A 17,500-nucleotide genomic window follows, 5' to 3' on the forward strand; every position below is an offset into this window, starting at 1 on the left:
TAATGGTGCCTGTTCACTAGGACAATTCCCGTTAGAAATAACAGGTGTCTCTTTTAAATCAAGGCTTAAAACTTGGTCGCTTAGTGTGTTTAGTTTACATCGTTTTAAAATGCAAAATAAAATAAGAGATTGGTTCACAGTGGCACTTTAAAGTGATAATGACAAATTGGCTAACATAAGTGTTCCAACTACATGTATAGATTGTTATGGTTGGATCTGTGGGGCACAGTTATCAACCAGAGACATTGCATTGGATGACATTTCAATGTCATCAGTCCCCTGTCCAGTGTCATCAAGTAAGTCGTTCACGTGCATGAATCGTGGTAACCAAACGCAACGCAAAGCAAGAGCGTACAAGCAGTTACAGCTCGGATTGCGGTTGGCTTTAAAATGGTACATGTCACGTTATTTTAGAGTTTTAAATCTGGTGACTTAATTTTGGAGCACTGGGAAGAAAGAGAAACAAGCGCGGCCTTTGGCCGTATGTTTTCCAAACTCCCTGCAGTCTGCCATCGCCAAAACTTCAACAGATCATTTACCGTGTCCCTACAACAATTTACTGTTACTGAATGAACATTCAAGTAGACCCGACAAAATCTAACCTCGTCCCCTGCCATGTTAAAATTCGAAAGTAGGCCGCGCTCGCGTTGTGGGATACGGCGTTAAAATCTTCCTCCCTAGTCCTCCCGAATTACGTCACAAGATCACCTGGTCACGAGTTGGTAAAACTCCGAAAAGGGTTTAAGTGGAATTCCTTTTCCTCTTGCCGAGTAAATTATCGTAGACTCCCCAAAAACAAGGTGATTCTGAGGAAGAAAGACGTATATTCCAGGCGATTTCCCATAAATTTGAAAAATGGCCGGGCCGGATTTTTTTTTCAAAGACTTACCCAATTCAATCCATTTTCTTCTTTCCTCTCGTCCAATTTTGTCCATCCACGCGGCCTCTTTCATTCATTTCTTTTATGTTGGCAACCGTCTTAGATGTTTTCAATTGAGTGTCGAAAGTAATTAGAGAATGCTTTGATTTATAATTACTTCACTCAGTGATTGGTTCAACGTTCTTGCGCTAATTTTTCAACTAATCAGAAGTGAAACCAAAACCATCATGGCTCGCGCGTGCACATTTTTCCGCGCTTGGTGTCGGCTACGTGTAATTACTTCGGGTTTTGATTGGTTTACTGTATTGTCTCCGTCCTGTTTGATGGGCCAAAGTAATGTCTTTGGTAGGGGTTTTACGACACTCATTTGAAAACCGCTCTAAGTGGTTATTAATTGCAATGTTTCATTCTACTTTTGGGCATCTTGGGTGGGTACATCATTTGGCGTGACATAGCCCCTTTAAAAAGAGAGAAATAGGGAGCTTAAGCAGGCGCGTTTTTGAGACGCGGACGGCAACCGGAAGAGACCAATTCGCATTCCAGGACAGTTGTGTCTCCCAGATTTTTACACTAATCATCTCTAATGGAGAAAACAAACTTGACAATGAAATGTGGTTGTGTGAAGACAAGTTAAGAGGGAAAACAGGTCACTTCCGGTTGCCGTCCGCGTCTCAAAAACGCGCGTGCTTAAGCTCTCTATTATCATCGTGTTTACGGACGGTACAAGGGTGAAAAAAAAGTCAAAGCGACTTATTTGATTTCACCTCATTCTTGCCTTAGAAAAATCATTATTTCCTTCAATTTAACAGACGTGTTTCAGTAGATGCATGTGCCACCTTTAGTGTGAAATAGTGAAGGATTTGCAATAATATTGACGGGAATTAAGGAACGTTGTAATGGCAATGGACAAATACACCTTCCTGTGTTTAAAATTAATTTGCTTGACTTGATCTTTGGGTTGAGTGTTGTTTTTTTTCCTGGTGCGGTTCTTTGATCTCAATAGAGAACTGGCCCGTAGAGTGACATTATTTTGAGTAGGGTACGGTATTGGTCTGCCTGGGAGGGACGTACAACCTGAAGCAGCGCAGCTTACACACGAAAAGTGCACATTCTGTTAATTTGAGCATGTATGATTTTTTGTAAAAAACCAGTTTGTAGAGAAAAGTAGAGTTGGTTTTTTCGTTTAAATCAAGGCAAATTTGTTACCTACGTCCATGCATTCGCAGACTGATCATGCATGACTGACTGTTTAATCATGGCCTTTATAATCTCCGTTTTAGCAACTTGCACTTTTGAAGAAAGTCACATGTGTGGGTACACACAAGATACACACGATAATTTTAACTGGGATCGTGCCAGTGGGGCATCCATCACTCCAAACACTGGCCCAGCCGCAGATCATACATTGGGGTCACCTGCAGGTAAGCCTTTGTAGTCGCTTGTCATGCTTTACACTCCGTGGCAAAAGGTCAAATTTGAAATGTGCATTGGAAGCAAACATTTCACCTCAGCAAAATTACGTGCCTCCCATGTCTGTGATTTGAACGTCTTTCTTTTAAATCTAACACTTTAATCACCGTTTTTAAAGGATTTTACATGTACATCGAGAGCAGTTCAAGAACGAGAGGAGACAGGGCCAGGTTACTTTCCCCACAGATGCCTAAGATCAATGCCATGTGTCTCCAGTTCTGGTATCACATGAATGGCTCGACAGTAGGTTCTTTGGCTGTGTACAAACTGGTTACATCAACTGGGGGTCCTCGAATTTGGATATTGTCTGGAAATCAAGGAGATGAGTGGCTTATTGCGCAGGTGTCTGTGTGGAGCCCGCTGAGAGCTTTCCGTATTGCATTTCAAGGGACTGTTGGCAATGGAGATAAAGGAGATATTGCCATAGATGATGTTTCTGTCTTCAAGGGCACATGTGCCAGACCAGGTGGGTGACACAAAATCAATCGTGTTTTTAATTTGTCCTTTACAATGCCGGAACTGGATATGTAGCTCAAAGTCCTTCTTGCACGATAAAGAATCAACAGATAATCTAAAGTTTAAGTCGTAATTGTCTTTATGTTGTCAACCTTGGAAGGCAATTCCCTAACATCTCTGCAACAATGGATCTGTGGAAGCAATGAATCTGTGTTAAGGGTTCATGCTAGAGATGTAATGGAAGAACACCTAAGCGCAAGTCAGTTTGCGTATAGAGAAGGGGTTAGTTGTACGAATGCACTCCTCTTAATCCAGCATAAAGTTAATAAGTATCTTGATACCCAAGAGTGCAGGGGCATTACGTTTATTTGCAATGTACTTTAATAAGGCTTTTGACTGTGTGAAACACGACCTTTTGTCACAGAAACTAAAATAGCTTCCGCTCACTCCTTATATACTGGACTGGTATCTCAGCTTTCTAAAGGGCAGACAGCAAAGAGTTAAGAGTCTTACCTGTAAGATTTGGAAGTTTTGTTTATATCTCGAATGAAAAAAAAGGAGCTCAAGGTCAACTGTGGTTGGGTTTGACCGCCTTGTGTTTCTCTCATTAAACTGATGTTATGTATGAGTGGGTTGAGTGAACTAGATCCGTTTCGTTTGCACTCTAGGCAATTGTGACTTCGAGAGGGGAACGTGCACGTGGAGGAACACTCGCAAGGAAGATGACTTTGACTGGCTGGAGGGCAAAGGAAATACACTATCTTCTTCAACAGGTCCCAGTACGGATCACACAACGAATTCAGCAAATGGAACATACATGTACATCGAAGCTTCCTCACCGAGACGGTTAAACGAGACTGCACGACTTGTTAGTCAGCAGTTTTCACCCGTTCCTTTTCGTGGGAGGTGTTTGAAGTTTTGGTACCACATGTTGGGTGCCGACATAGGCACTCTCAACGTTATACAGAAAACCGGACCAGGAAGTCGGTCTGAAACTCTCCTCTGGAGTTTGAGTGGTCAACAGGGAAGCAACTGGTTGAATGGAAGGGTCTCTCTTCGGAAGAGTCCCAGCAGAAATTACTGGATTGTCTTTGAGGGAGTGCGTGGCAATGGTTTTCGTGGTGACATAGCAATTGATGACGTTCTATTTACAAATAGAGATTGTACAATACTTCCAGCTAAAGCCAATCCAAACAAGGCAACATCCACTACTCCAGCACCAACAACACGATTCACTCTTCCACCAACTGTCCCACCCTCCATCTATAACTGTGACTTCGAAAGTGACCTATGTAATTACACACAGGAGGTTATAACGGATGTCTTTAACTGGACACGACACCAAGGAGGAACGGGTTCTGGTGGGACCGGACCAGTTATGGATCACACTAAACAGCAAGGTGTGGTGGTTGGTCCAAATGGACCTGGTTCCCTTCAACATCTTCTCAGTGGAAAATGTGTACATGTTTTTCTCGGGGGCCATACCAAGCCTACTCCTGGGCATTCTGTTGTGTTTTATGATGGCTGTGGCGAAGCACGATTGGAATTCCAGCTAACTTCAGATGGCTATATGAACTATACCAAGTATAGCATGTGTTGGAGCCGCAGAGGCGGACCTGGACTAAATGCAGATGATGTTGTTTTGCTTGACACATGCACTGAAAAATGGAGGTTTACATCTGCAAAATCTATTCAGCACGTTGCGACAAGCAAGTGTGTTGCTCCGAATCTTGGATCTGCTACGAATAACAGAAAACTTATCTTGGTAGCCTCATGTGACCAGAGAAACCAGATATTCAGGTGGCAACCAAGTAAGTTACACGTAAAATATTGTTCACGCCGCGTTTGTCGCAACTGTCGCTTAACTTTCTTGTGGGTAAGCCAAGTTTCGTTGACACAAATTGACTTTATTTGGAAAGTAAATGACATATTACTTTAAATTAGCTTGGTGGAATGATAAGTTAAAAATCGAAACCACCAGTAAGCCAGTTCATATAGAACTTGTTTGTTTTTATCCCGACTCGCATGTGTTTTGACCCTCAAAATAGTCTTTATGTACATGAACATTTAGGGAAAATTGAGGCATTCCTGCTAACACCAAGAAAAAAAACTGGTTTCATTGGTAACTGAATATAGGCCATTTCCGAGTTCATGCCTGCGTCCTCTTCAAAGCGAGTCGAACTGCGAAGTTTTTGTGATGGTAATTAGTTCTACTTAACATATTAATAAAAACAAATTTTCATAAGAAAAACTTCGCAATTAGACTCGCTTTGAAGGGAAGGCAGACATGAACTCGGAAATGGCCTATTCTTTCATCTTCTGCCAAAATGACCGCAATTGTAGAATCAAGTAGTTGTTGGGTTGCTTCCTAGCTCCTTTAAAAACAATATTCTTTGACTTGCGTTGTGCAACAGTTTGACGCAATTACCAGTATTGATGCTTTGGATAGACCTTGCCGTGCAATAGAAGACACATCGCATCTATAAGTCTGGCAGGTTCCCTCATTCTCTATAGTAAAGTGCTTGTGAGCGTATTCCATATGGAAATTGTGCCATTTAAAAACCGTACTTCCCAGCTCCAACTGATACCAGTCTATTGAACTTAACACTCAGGTTAAACACAAATACGTATTACAAAAATTACTTGTTCCCTTGTTCTAGAATCAGCTTATTGACTTGTCTATCAAGAGGTAGTATAGAGAATTGTGTAATTTAACTCGTAATTAAGTTAACGACGAGGACCCTAGTTGGTCATTTCACTGCAGTCCAGTTTGGCGTTCCAGACACCCCTTTCAAGTGACTCCCACTGAAACAGACTCTTAAGGGTGATGATTCCGAGGGCTATAGTTAAATTTCATTGTAGTTGAGACGTTTTTTTCCTTTTAGCTCGGGGATGGTATATATACATTGAAGCATCATGGCCCAGAAAGCCCAATGACACTGCAAGGCTTCACTCACCTGCCATCACATCTAATCCATCGCAGCCAAAGTGTCTGTCATTTTGGTATCATATGTATGGACCACAAATTTCAAGCCTTAACGTTTACACTAAAGTTGGAAACCAGTTTAATGGTCCTGTGTGGTCGAGATCTGGCACACGAGGTAACAAATGGTGGAATGGGCGAGTGCAAGTATCCAACAACAATGCCTACCAGATCGTTTTTGAGGGCGTCAGAGGCACGGGCTACCAAGGAGATATAGCCCTGGATGATGTTGAACTTCAGAATACAGCGTGTCGGGCCACAGTGAACTGTGATTTTGAAAGTCCTGTTGCTCAGTTGAAGAAGTGTGGTTGGACTCATCGCGTGGGTGATAACTTTGATTGGAGAATTGGACAGGGTGCTACTTCTTCAACAAACACTGGTCCATCTAATGATCACACGCTTGGAGACCAAAGAGGTATTTTCTATAATAAATTACAGTCTTTGAAAGATGCGCATCAAAACAAAGTTCCAGAGTTTCACCAAAGCCAAATGAGATTAGAAAAACACTGTTGGAAAACAACTACAACAACGACAAAAGTAACAACGATAACAAAAGCAAATTAACAACAATAATAAAAACAAAAGCAAAGCGAAAAGAAAAGAAAAACACTGTCGCAAACCAACGCCACATTTTATTGGACTAGCTACGTTTTGAGTTTTGAGTGTTGAGTTCCCCAAGACCACTGCAGATTTCAAAAACTGAACGTACATCTTTTCGAAGTTCAAATATATCTTTGATACTTAAATTATAGCATCTTCGTATTTTGAAAGCTCAGTTGGTAGAATACCGAGAACCTAGGTTCAAATCCCGTTCAGTCAAGCTTGAAAAATCCAGGCCACCCATTCGTTACTGCTTTAAGTGCGGCTATGACCAAAAAATCAATTCTCCTTTTGCATTGGATTTCAAAACTATGTGACTAAACATTAAGTGACTTAAAGTTTAAGCCTTGATTTTAAAAAAGGCACCTGTTTATTTTAACTGGTTATGTTCCTATTTAATGATCCGCCATTACTAACTTTAAGATCTTGAGAGAGCTGGATCCAGGAGAAAATGACGTCAAAGGCCCACTAGTTTAAGACTACAATGCGTGTGTATGTACTCGGCTGAATTAATATGCTGCAAGGGAGTTTCACGCTTTAAGACTTTAAAACTCGTACTTTGCATGTCTAATAAGCTGCATTTACACGCTGCGATTTTAAGCCAGTGAATAAATGTTGCCATAATCGATCGGTTTTGAACGTACATTAGTAATGACGGACCGTAAAATCCAAAACGTAACTCCAAATAAACCACCTTTGGATAAAAATTGAAGTTCAAAATTTTGCCAGTGAGGTGTTAGGCAAACACACTTTCAAAGTCGGAAGAAAAGAGGAAGTTATTTTTTATCAAAGTAGCACTTTAAGTGATGTTCATAACTGCGATGATGTTAAACTATGAAAGTGCTTGTTTCCCCAGTTCAACTATATTGTCTCTTTACAAGACAAAAATCTGCCTCGGTAACGACAGTGTTACCTTATTAGCCTTGTACGTGGTATTTAGCGATGGTTAAATATTAATACAGTTTTATTATTCTGTTTCAATTTATCATATTTGTTAGGAAACGTTGTTGGGTCCACCTCGTGTTTTCCTTTTCATCATGTATTTATTAATATGTATATGTTATTTGCCAGCTGGGAGGTCCGTATAGCGAAAAACTGTGACCGAGGTCACAGTTTTTCACTGTACGGCCCGACCCTTAGCTGTTAAATAACTTATTTATTGTTTTCCTCCCTCTCTCTCTTCCTCTCTGAAATCACTTTTTTAATATTAGACTCGCACCGAGTTTGATAGCGAATGCAGTAAGCGACTTAAAACTGAACGATTCAAACAGAAACATTTTTGTTTGAATTCTATTTCCACGCCTCTTGACCAATAAAAGTCTGTTTTGAAACACTTACTTCTGTATGTTAACGACAAACAATTGGTCGAATCCATCTGGCTTCTCCTCTACAGTGACTGCGGCCAATACTTCTCGAACGACTTTAGACTCGGCAGCAGACTTGGGACTAGGAGTCGTTACGGGTTTTGGGGCCACTTATTTCGATCTTGCAGCCACTCAGGACCGTTGCACCGGAGCTTTGCATTGACCACGAAACCCCCTCGGCTTCCAAGATCGGCAGGGTTCTCATCGCTAGGCACGTGTCGCCACTCCTTAATTTGGTGCTCTTTAATCTTCTTGACGCGGTTAGCCAGGAACTGTCGATATTCACCACTTCACCGAATCCAATGTAGTGCTACCGTACTGTCCAACCAGCAGCAGGCAAAAGTCACAGGAAAGCCATCTAGAGCACGACGAACGTTTTCCACGGAATTTGCGGCCATGTGTCCAGCCACCAGCTCCAGGCGTGGTATGGTCATGCGCTGCTTCGCAAAACGTGCCTTTGCTTCTACTAAGCCTTGTGTAATACCAGAATCTTGGTGAACAACAGCATAGACCGCCGCCGCAACACCGTGCCCACAAGCGTGTCCGAAGGCGTGGAGCTCTACTTCGCTGGTGGGTTCTTGATACGGAGCCAACGTTCTTTTAGTTACTACCTTTCCAGGCAGAGAATTCTCCCAGCGCTTCCACTTCGCAGCAAGCTCACCTGACAATTGGGCGTCCCAAGCAACCTTCTGCTCACATGCATCTCAATAGATAACCTTTCCTTGTAGGGTTATGGGAGAAACCAGTCCAAGTGGGTCATAGATACGTGCGAGCTTCCCTAGGATCACTCTTTTAGTTGGCTTTGTGTCTAGCTCAGGAAATGCTATGGCAATAGTGTCTGCTGTCTTATCCCATTCTAGAAGGAGCAGTTTTGTTCCACAATTAGAAGATTCGGTTCCCAAATTCTGCTTGGCTGAGGTCCACATTCTCTTGACAGCTTTCCTCTAACTCTGGTGAGTTTGAGTGCCACCTGTGTAGTTGGAACCCACCGTCGGAAAAGATGGTTACCGCATCAGCTTTGAGTTTATTTGCGCGGGTAACAGTCGGTCCACCAGAGAGCGGGTCGTCAACGTACAAACTGCGCAAAATCTCAGCCACGCTCTGGGGCAATCGCTTGCTCCACGACTCCAGGTGTTGTCCAATCACTCTGCCCTAGAAGAAACGGAGAAGGGCTAGACCAAAAAGAGCTCTTGTAAACCTCAGAGTGATCACCTCATAGGAATTAAGATCACGTACCAGTGAAACCGAAGAGCGTCACGATCACTTTCGCGTATGCGAACTTGAAGGAATGCTTTTCTCATGTCAGCTGCAAAAGCTATGGAGTGAAATCTTCCACGTACTAGCACGTCATAGACGTTGTTTTGCAAGGGAGGGCCTGGCTCAAGACAGTCGTTTAATGAAGGTGCTCCTTTCTGTCCTCTCGCTGAGCAGTCGTACACAATACGCAGCTTTGTGGTCTCCGCGTTCTCCCTAATCACGACTCGATGGGGCATGCAGAATTGTCTACCAGAAGAATTCAAGGGAGCTGGCTCTACCGAGCACGTCCAGAGCACATAATCTTTCATAGTCGCCCACCGCATCGATCGCCAAAAAACCTGCGCCGACATCAGTGTCTATTCCTGGAGCCATGAGTGCCCATCCAAAACGGGTGAACTCTGCTACAGGTTCTCCACGATGTCCCTCGCGTGGTTGTGTACGTGTGCGAATTTGGGCGTACTCATTTGAGTCGAGGATCATATGAACAGGTAAGCGTTCATCTTGTGACTGATCGTCAAGCTCGATTCCATATAGATGAGAGTGGTGGGCAATCCGCTCAGCGTATCGGGGATTATCCAGCATCAGTAACCCCCTTTTGTCTATTCGCGTGACGCGCGTGTACAACGAGAAGTCCCCTTTCACTGCTTGTAGACACAAATCGTATTCTGATAGCTTTGTGGTTGTCACACCCAGCAACGTGGCGACACGACGCGTTCCACTCTTCACTGCACGTGCGCGAATGAGATGTATCAGCGTGGAAGATACATAAGAATGACTAGCTCCGCTATCAAGGAGTGCGTGAAATTTGTGACCATTAACTTTAACCACTAACCCAGGATGTATTACTGATGATCCGACTACGTTGGTTGTACATGTCAGACTTGAACCGGAAATTCCTCCCTCGCAAATCGATGTACGGTGTTTTTTTATGACAAATACGGCATGAGAATTTGCTGGGACATTTCATGGCACTATGTTGACCAGCAGCACAATTAAAAGAAAGTTTTTTGTTTACTAGAAATGTCTTCCGTTCGGCTGGCGTGGAAATCTTATCACATCATGATTACTACTATCACAATAGACGCAATTGCTGATGTGACAATCCTGAGAGTGAAAGGCACGTTCGCTTGAGATATTAGGACGTTTGGGTAAGGGGTTGCCCTTTGTCGGGTTGCCTTTCTCAGACCCTTTTACGATTGCGCCCACTTGCGCCCACTTGTGCAAGGCCTCTAGTAATTCCTTAAAGGACCACGAACGCCAATCACCGCCCACGTGCGTCACCCAACTCGCTTCGAAGAAACATTAACTTTTTCACAATAACATAATAAGTTACGCCTTGGACAGCTTCGAGTTTTCCTAACGTTTCCAAACTTTCAATTGTGAACAAAAGTTTTCATAAAACTGATGGACCTTGGCAATGTTTCTCTCTGTTATAGCTGGCAATTCGATTAGATTAATGACATATGCTCCCGCTATTTCTTCTGGCTGCCCAAATTTTTCGCGAAGATATTTCAGAGCTCGCTGATAGCCTTCTTCATTGAATGGTAAACCATCTATAGCGCTTCGTACTCTTGAAACCAATAGCTCCTTAAGGTATGAGAACTTTGTGACGGGAGGAACGTTCTGAGAATCTACCATTGCTACAAATTGGTTTTCAAAACGCACTCAGTCGATTACGGTCCCATTAAAAGGGGTCATAGAGAGTTTGGGAAGCTTTACAACTGACCTTTTCTCTTCCAGTTCCTTTTGCTTGAGGGCTGCTTCAAGCTTCTGGTCGAGTAGCTGTTTTTCATAAGCCAGGTCTTTCCCATGCGGTTCTTCACGTTCAAAGTCATGCTTTTCCTTTACAATTGCATCAAGGCATTTAGAGAGCTTTTCCACGATTGCATCGGTCATATTTAATTCCTTTTCAATCCCATCAGACCAAACCTCCACTGTTTCTTCAGACTCACCCTGAGAAAACTTGCTCTCCACGATAGATCCTCTCAATTGATAGATTTCACCAGCCAAAGATATGATAGACGCACGTTGCCGATCGATGGCTTGCTTTTCACGACTTGCAATGATTTCATCACACTTCTTTATCCTAAGATGAAGAGCCTTCAGTTTTGCCTCTAATTCACTAAGTTGTTTCTTCAGAGACATCTTTACTCGGAGACTGTCCCGTCGGAGGTGCCAGTAATGTGGGAAACACGAGAAAGAAGCCCACACTTCTCACATTATCACAAGATTTATTCATCAGAGAGATGGAAGATCTCTCACAATCACAATTCCTTCAAAACCTAAATATGAAACTATAGAAGGCTTATACTAAGTAGAGCTTAGACAAAAGACTATTCTTGGATGCCAGACCACAAAACCGCCGATAATTCTCATTGGCTAAACTAAACTTACGTGGTTTTACATATTAACCAAGGGAAATGAAACCTAATTCCGACTCTCACTAAATCGCGTTTACATAATCAGCCTAATGCCCCATTCACACCAAACCTTAAACATGTTTTAAACATGTTTAGTTAAACACGGTTTCAAAGTGTTTCCTTTTTAAATCATGTTTACTGACTTTTGTCGACTACGAATTTAGCACAGGTCAAAGCATGTGTTGAAACAAACGTGAATCTCGTGGAAAAGCCAGTCCTACATTTTTCTGTGACTTATTTTTATTTTGTTAAACCCAGTTTAATTAAACTTGTCTTGTTGGTGTGAGTGGGCTATAAGTCTATTTAAAAAAAGAGGTCGCTAAAAAGGATCAACAAAATACTCGTGTACAGTTTCCGACAAACGGATTCAGTGTCAAAAAAAAAGGAAATTTAAGGTCATTACACACGCTCACGCAACCAGGGCTAGGATTCCGCCCGGGTTGGCGGGCAAGAAGGGCAAGATGGAAAAATTCCACCCGCTCTTAGAGCCAATCAGATCGGAGGATTCGTAGAATTCCGACCGCTCGCAAACTGAGAAAAACAATATATAGAGGTATTTGTTTTTGCATCATGAATAAACCAGTATTGTATGGTATGGTATTGTATTGTAGGCGATACTGGTGCAATGCTATATGTTCATACAATGTGAATGCACTTTCTCAATCCGCAATGAAAAGCTAATTGATTAGACAGAATTCTGTTTAAGAGATAGCTGCTCTGTGGCCAAGCAAATAAATGCCTGATTTCAGACAAACTTACTTCTTTTGGTTATAAAAACCTTAAGTTACAAGTTCTAAGGCCAACAAGTGAGAGAACTAAGACTAGTAGTAAAGTTTGCGTCGAAACGATGTCGCTTCCAGACTCGCTTTCTCTCTGAGGTCTTTTCACTCAACTATTCTGTCATGTCCACAGGTCATTATCTTTTTATTGAAACATCCGTTGTACCAACAAATTCTAAGGCGTGGTTTCAAAGTCCTTCAATTTCCTCTCAAGCTGGAAAATGCTTCCAGTTTTGGTATCACATGTATGGAAGCAGCATTGGTGAACTGAATGTCTACCTATTGACTTCTCAAACAATGCCAAGTATCCCAGTTTGGTCAAGACAGAAAGATCAAGGCAACTCTTGGTACGTCGCTCAGATATCGATGCCACAAGCAAGCTATGTGCAAGTGAGTTCTAGTTCCCTGTCTTCTTAGATGAACTGAGTTTCTCTTTTAGCTTCTTTTTGAGAATAGGCTTAATTTGATTGATTCAATGAAAGATTTCATTGATGGTGTCTGCATAATAGTGAGAGCATTCGCCTCGCACTGAAGTGCTCTTGGCTTGATTCCCAAATTCGCCATCCATGTGCATGTGGTTTGAGTTTGTTTGTTCTCCCCTTGCATAAAACCAAATTTCAGCTTTGCACTTTATTAGTTCCGGCTTCAATGGTAGAGTAGGCTCGATGCGAATCGAGCTGTCCCTACTACTTCAAATTCTTCAATTTTATAACAATCAATGGACATTATGCCAAAATTGCGGTAGGGAGTTCATTTTATTGTGTAGTGTGCCTTCTCTTATTTTGTTCAAGCCATAGTTAATGCATGGACATGGTTATAAAACTGGACAATTTCCTTTGTTTCATGTTTTTGTCCGTATTTTTGGCCTTGACCCTGCACAAAACACACCTTTTTTCGAGAAGATAACCAATCAAATCCTTCGATTAAATTATGCGCAACTAATTTGCGAACCCTTGCGAAGCGAAAACAAAAGGCTGTGCAGGGTCACGGTCAATTCAACATCGATTGCAACAACATTGTTCTCGCTTTTAAAAGTTCCAAGGTTTCATAACCAGTCCCTCGATTAACTATGCTCAAGCGTTTCCCAGTTTTGAGCGAAAGATTAACTCTCCTTCTTTATTGGCCAGGGGGTCTGAAGAGCGTATGCGGAAAGAAAAAAAAAGGGGGGGGGGGGGGGGCAAAAAAGGGGAAACCAACCCGAACCTGTAGGAAATAAATGCATATTTGGAGTTCGCGATGTAAACTAAAGACAGAAGTGATTCTCGCACTTATCTGAACAATTTGAGCAATTGTCGCTTATAGACACCTGAAAAATTCGGGCGACTTCAACTTCTATTTGTGGTGATCTGGTGACGTAATTCGGAAGATAGCCACTTGCACTAAGAGGTCACGTGACCAATGCTTCCCTTAAACAGTGAGTTGTAATCTTGCTGTTGCCAAAAATTGACAGAACACATAAAAAGTATCTTACACGCGAAATTTGAGAGGAAACGCATTTAAGGGAGATATTTTATGGTACTTTGATTTTTCAACAAAGTAGCATGATTTGTCTTGGCCGCCATGTTGGAGGGCATACTCTTGCCCTCCAACATGGCGGCCAAAACTACCTTTTGCTTTTTTCTCGTTAAATGTTTGATAGTTGAGTTCAGATGTGCCATAAACGTTACCACATCATCTTTTCAACATTTTCCTTGAAGTTCAAGTGCAAAATTTGTGTCAGAAAGGGGTAATTAATAATTTTAAAAACTCAAGTTTTGGTCACGTGACCAGCTACGGACTTTCTCATTTTAAGCAAATGGTGCGGGTTTGAAAAACCAAATCACTATTATTTTGTTTAAGAGATGACCCACTAAAGTGTTTCGAAGGCAAAATCATGTAACTTTCATTTTCATAAAAACGATGTCACATGACCTCTTAGTGCAAGTGGCCTATTGGGGAGAAAAATTTTAACGCCGTAACTCACAACCGCGCGCGGCCTTATTTTCGAATTCAACATGGCAGAGGCGAGGTTAGAGCTGGTTGGGTCTATTTAAATGTTCATTCAGTAACAGGAAATGTGGTAGATACGGAATAATTTGTTGAGTTTTGGCGTTGGATATACTGCAGGGATTTGGGAAACAACGCCAAAGGCCGTGCGCGGTTGTGGGATACGGCGTTAAAATTGTTCTTCCCAGTTCTCCAAATTACGTCACCAGATCACCTGGAAAGGACTAATAAATGAAATAAATGCATGTTTGATGTGCGGGTTTTTGACGATAGAAGTGATGCTCGCGCCGAGAATCTATGATTTAGTTAACAGTCAAAGATGCTTGAGATAATGCTATCCGACCTACGGTTTTTGTAGCAAGGAAGCAGACATGTCTGCTAGTCCTTTCACGGAAAAGATCGAATGGGCCCAACAAATTGGCTCTGGAAACAATGGGCACAAAATGATGTACAATTTTGAAGGGTCTCGCGGTATGTGGTTCATTGCGTGAAGTTCAAATCTCAATACAAGGTTTTTACGAATTTGCAACGGTATCGCCTTTGTTGTATTGGTTCAGTGCATCAACTTCTTCCTATATTACAATAAATTTGTGGGCAGGCTTAGAATTCCTTGGCTTTTGTAGACTTATATACCGTTTAATAATACTGAACTTCCTTGTATGATCAACAGGTGTTATTTGAAGGCGTGCGTGGTGCAAGTTTTACTGGTGACATAGCTATTGATGATTTCAAACTGATGGATGGAACTTGTAATCAGCCGGGGTACTGTGACTTTGAAAAAGATGACTGGTGCACATGGACTAATTCTGACAAAGAGGACGTTTTTGATTGGTTAGTTGGCAGCGGTTCCACTCCTTCTAGTTACACCGGGCCGAGTTCTGACCACACTACAGGTTTGTTTTCACCATGGTTGCATAAAAGAACGCTAATGACTGCTACGATAGTGCTCTTCTTCCACCGTTGTGGCCTGATTTTGATTCGTTTTTTGATTCTGTATGGGTACTACCACTACTGCCACTACTACTACTACTACCACTACCACTACCACTACCACTACCACTACCACTACCACTACCACTACCACTACCACTACCACTACCACTACCACTACCACTACTACTACGGTCTACTACTACTACTACTACTACTACTACTACTACTACTACTACTACTACTACTACTACTACTACTACTACTACTACTACTACTAAGTCACTAACACTACCACTACTACTACTACTACTACTACTACTACTACTACTACTACCACTACCACTACCACTACCACTACCACTACCACTACCACTACCACTACCACTACCACTACCACTACCACTACCACTACCACTACTACTACTACTACTACTACTACTACTACTACTACTACTACCACTACTACTAAGTCACTAACACTAACACTACTACTATTACTACTACTACTACTACTACTACCACCACCACCACCACCACCACCACCGCCACTGCCACTGCCGTTTCCCCGTTTTTAGTTGCTTTTTCAGTAATTGAACCAAAGCAATAAAATCAAACAGTCTGCAACAATTTTTAGTTACAATATTAACTTTTTTTTTCCTTTTTGTTGGAAGGTCTGGGAATTGGCAAATACATGTTTGTAGAGACTTCTTCCCCAAGAGTACAAGGCGATAAAGCAAGATTGTATAGTGAACGTTTCTTACCGACAAGTCAGCGTGGGAGATGTATAAAGTTTTGGTACCACATGTATGGGAATTCTATAGGCACTCTTAATGTCTTTGTAAAAACAGGAGCAGGAAATAGTTCAGAGACTCTTGTATGGACCTTGTCTGGAAACCAGCTAGATAAGTGGAATTTTGGACAAGCAGCTGTGACAAGCGACAAAAGCGCTTATCAGGTAATAAAATAAAGTAAAATAAAAGGTAAAAGGAAAATAAAATTAATAAGAGGGAAAACTGAGGATATATGTGAAATTTGTGTCTCGCTACAAATGTGCACAATAGGCTCCTTTATGTGTACGTTGTGTACAATGTCTTCTCATTGGTTTTCGTGAAGAATCATCAAAAGCGTCTCTAATTGGTGCATTCATGCATGTGCAGTGTTGATGAAGTACGCTTTAATGGGATTGGCAAGAATGCCTTTGAAGTTAAATATAGAGAATAAAAGATTGATTAAACGAAAGGGGAAAGTTTACGCGGCGCTTAAATGGGGTAAGAGTGTAGGCTGCGTAAGGGAAGAATACTTCGAAACGTTCGCGTTACCATTCAACCAATATTGTGCTCGAACAATATCCACGTGTTTTGAGTTGGTTTTCACCAGCGACGCAATCACAAGCACAAGCAACATAATAATCAGACGCGTTGATTTGCCCTTAATTTGTGCCTTAAATATTAACAAAGGTTACTAATTGGCAAAGCGCTACCGTTTTCATATGACGCCTTCGCTTATGGTTGAACCGATAGTCAAGACCTCTGACAATGAAATAAAAAAATGCAAAGCAACCATGAATGCCACAGCTCATTCGCAACACGAAGAGCTTCATCACAGCTTTCTCTGCCGGTCCTTAGTTTGATTCTTACCAATGTCATCCTCTCTTAGATTGTATTTGAAGGCGTAAGAGGGAGTAGTTATCAAGGAGACATCGCCATTGATGATATCACATACACAGTCGGCTCTTGTGCAACTCTTCCACATAACGCTGCACCCACAGTACCTCCCACTACTGCAGTGCCAACGGCTGCACCTACAGTACCCCCCAAGGGCTCTTTCGACTGTGACTTTGAAAGAGACTGGTGTAATTGGAAACAAGATTCTAGTGATAAATTCAACTGGACAAGGCATCGTGGAAAGACCGCCTCAGATAGTACTGGGCCAACGGTTGATCACACTTTGAAAACAGGTATATATGTAGTTGAAGATATTCACTCTCTTTGAACATTTCTAACCCCCGTCGTGCTAGTTGAATTTCTGGACGGTCTCTTGACCCATGGAATACCAAAAGACTGGAAATAATTTTTTATCAGCAATTCTGACACAAAGAGCTTTTGCAAAATAACAATGGAGCAACCGTATAAAGTCACAGTTATTTAAGATGGTGGCGCCTGGAAAGTTGAAAACAAAACACGCAATTGGGAAATTTATTTGTTTTGAATCCAAGGCTTCCTTTGGAAAACATGTAAACGCATTTGGACGTAAATCTTATTTCCAGTATTTTGAGGTTATTTTGTTGTTTGAGTGGATGTTCACGTTAACTGAAACAAGTACAAATCAGGGTTTTCGACAGTTTTGTAAAGTAGCACTCGCGCTACCTAGAG

General features: G+C 41.9%; 1 protein-coding gene across 1 annotated transcript in view; it reads left to right on the plus strand.

Annotated features, from left to right (window-relative positions):
* The window catches only part of LOC138018374 (MAM and LDL-receptor class A domain-containing protein 2-like), a 252,304-nt gene that overhangs the window by 48,798 nt on the left and 186,006 nt on the right, over nucleotides 1–17,500 (plus strand). Inside the window, exons 21-24 of the mRNA XM_068864996.1 lie at nucleotides 12,343–12,599; nucleotides 14,866–15,088; nucleotides 15,800–16,083; nucleotides 16,785–17,085. Of these exons, the coding sequence (XP_068721097.1) occupies nucleotides 12,343–12,599; nucleotides 14,866–15,088; nucleotides 15,800–16,083; nucleotides 16,785–17,085 (1,065 nt within the window). The remainder of the gene's footprint in view (nucleotides 1–12,342; nucleotides 12,600–14,865; nucleotides 15,089–15,799; nucleotides 16,084–16,784; nucleotides 17,086–17,500) is intronic.

This window comes from Montipora capricornis, chromosome 10 (assembly GCF_036669925.1).
Source record: "Montipora capricornis isolate CH-2021 chromosome 10, ASM3666992v2, whole genome shotgun sequence".
Classification (NCBI taxonomy): domain Eukaryota; kingdom Metazoa; phylum Cnidaria; class Anthozoa; order Scleractinia; family Acroporidae; genus Montipora; species Montipora capricornis.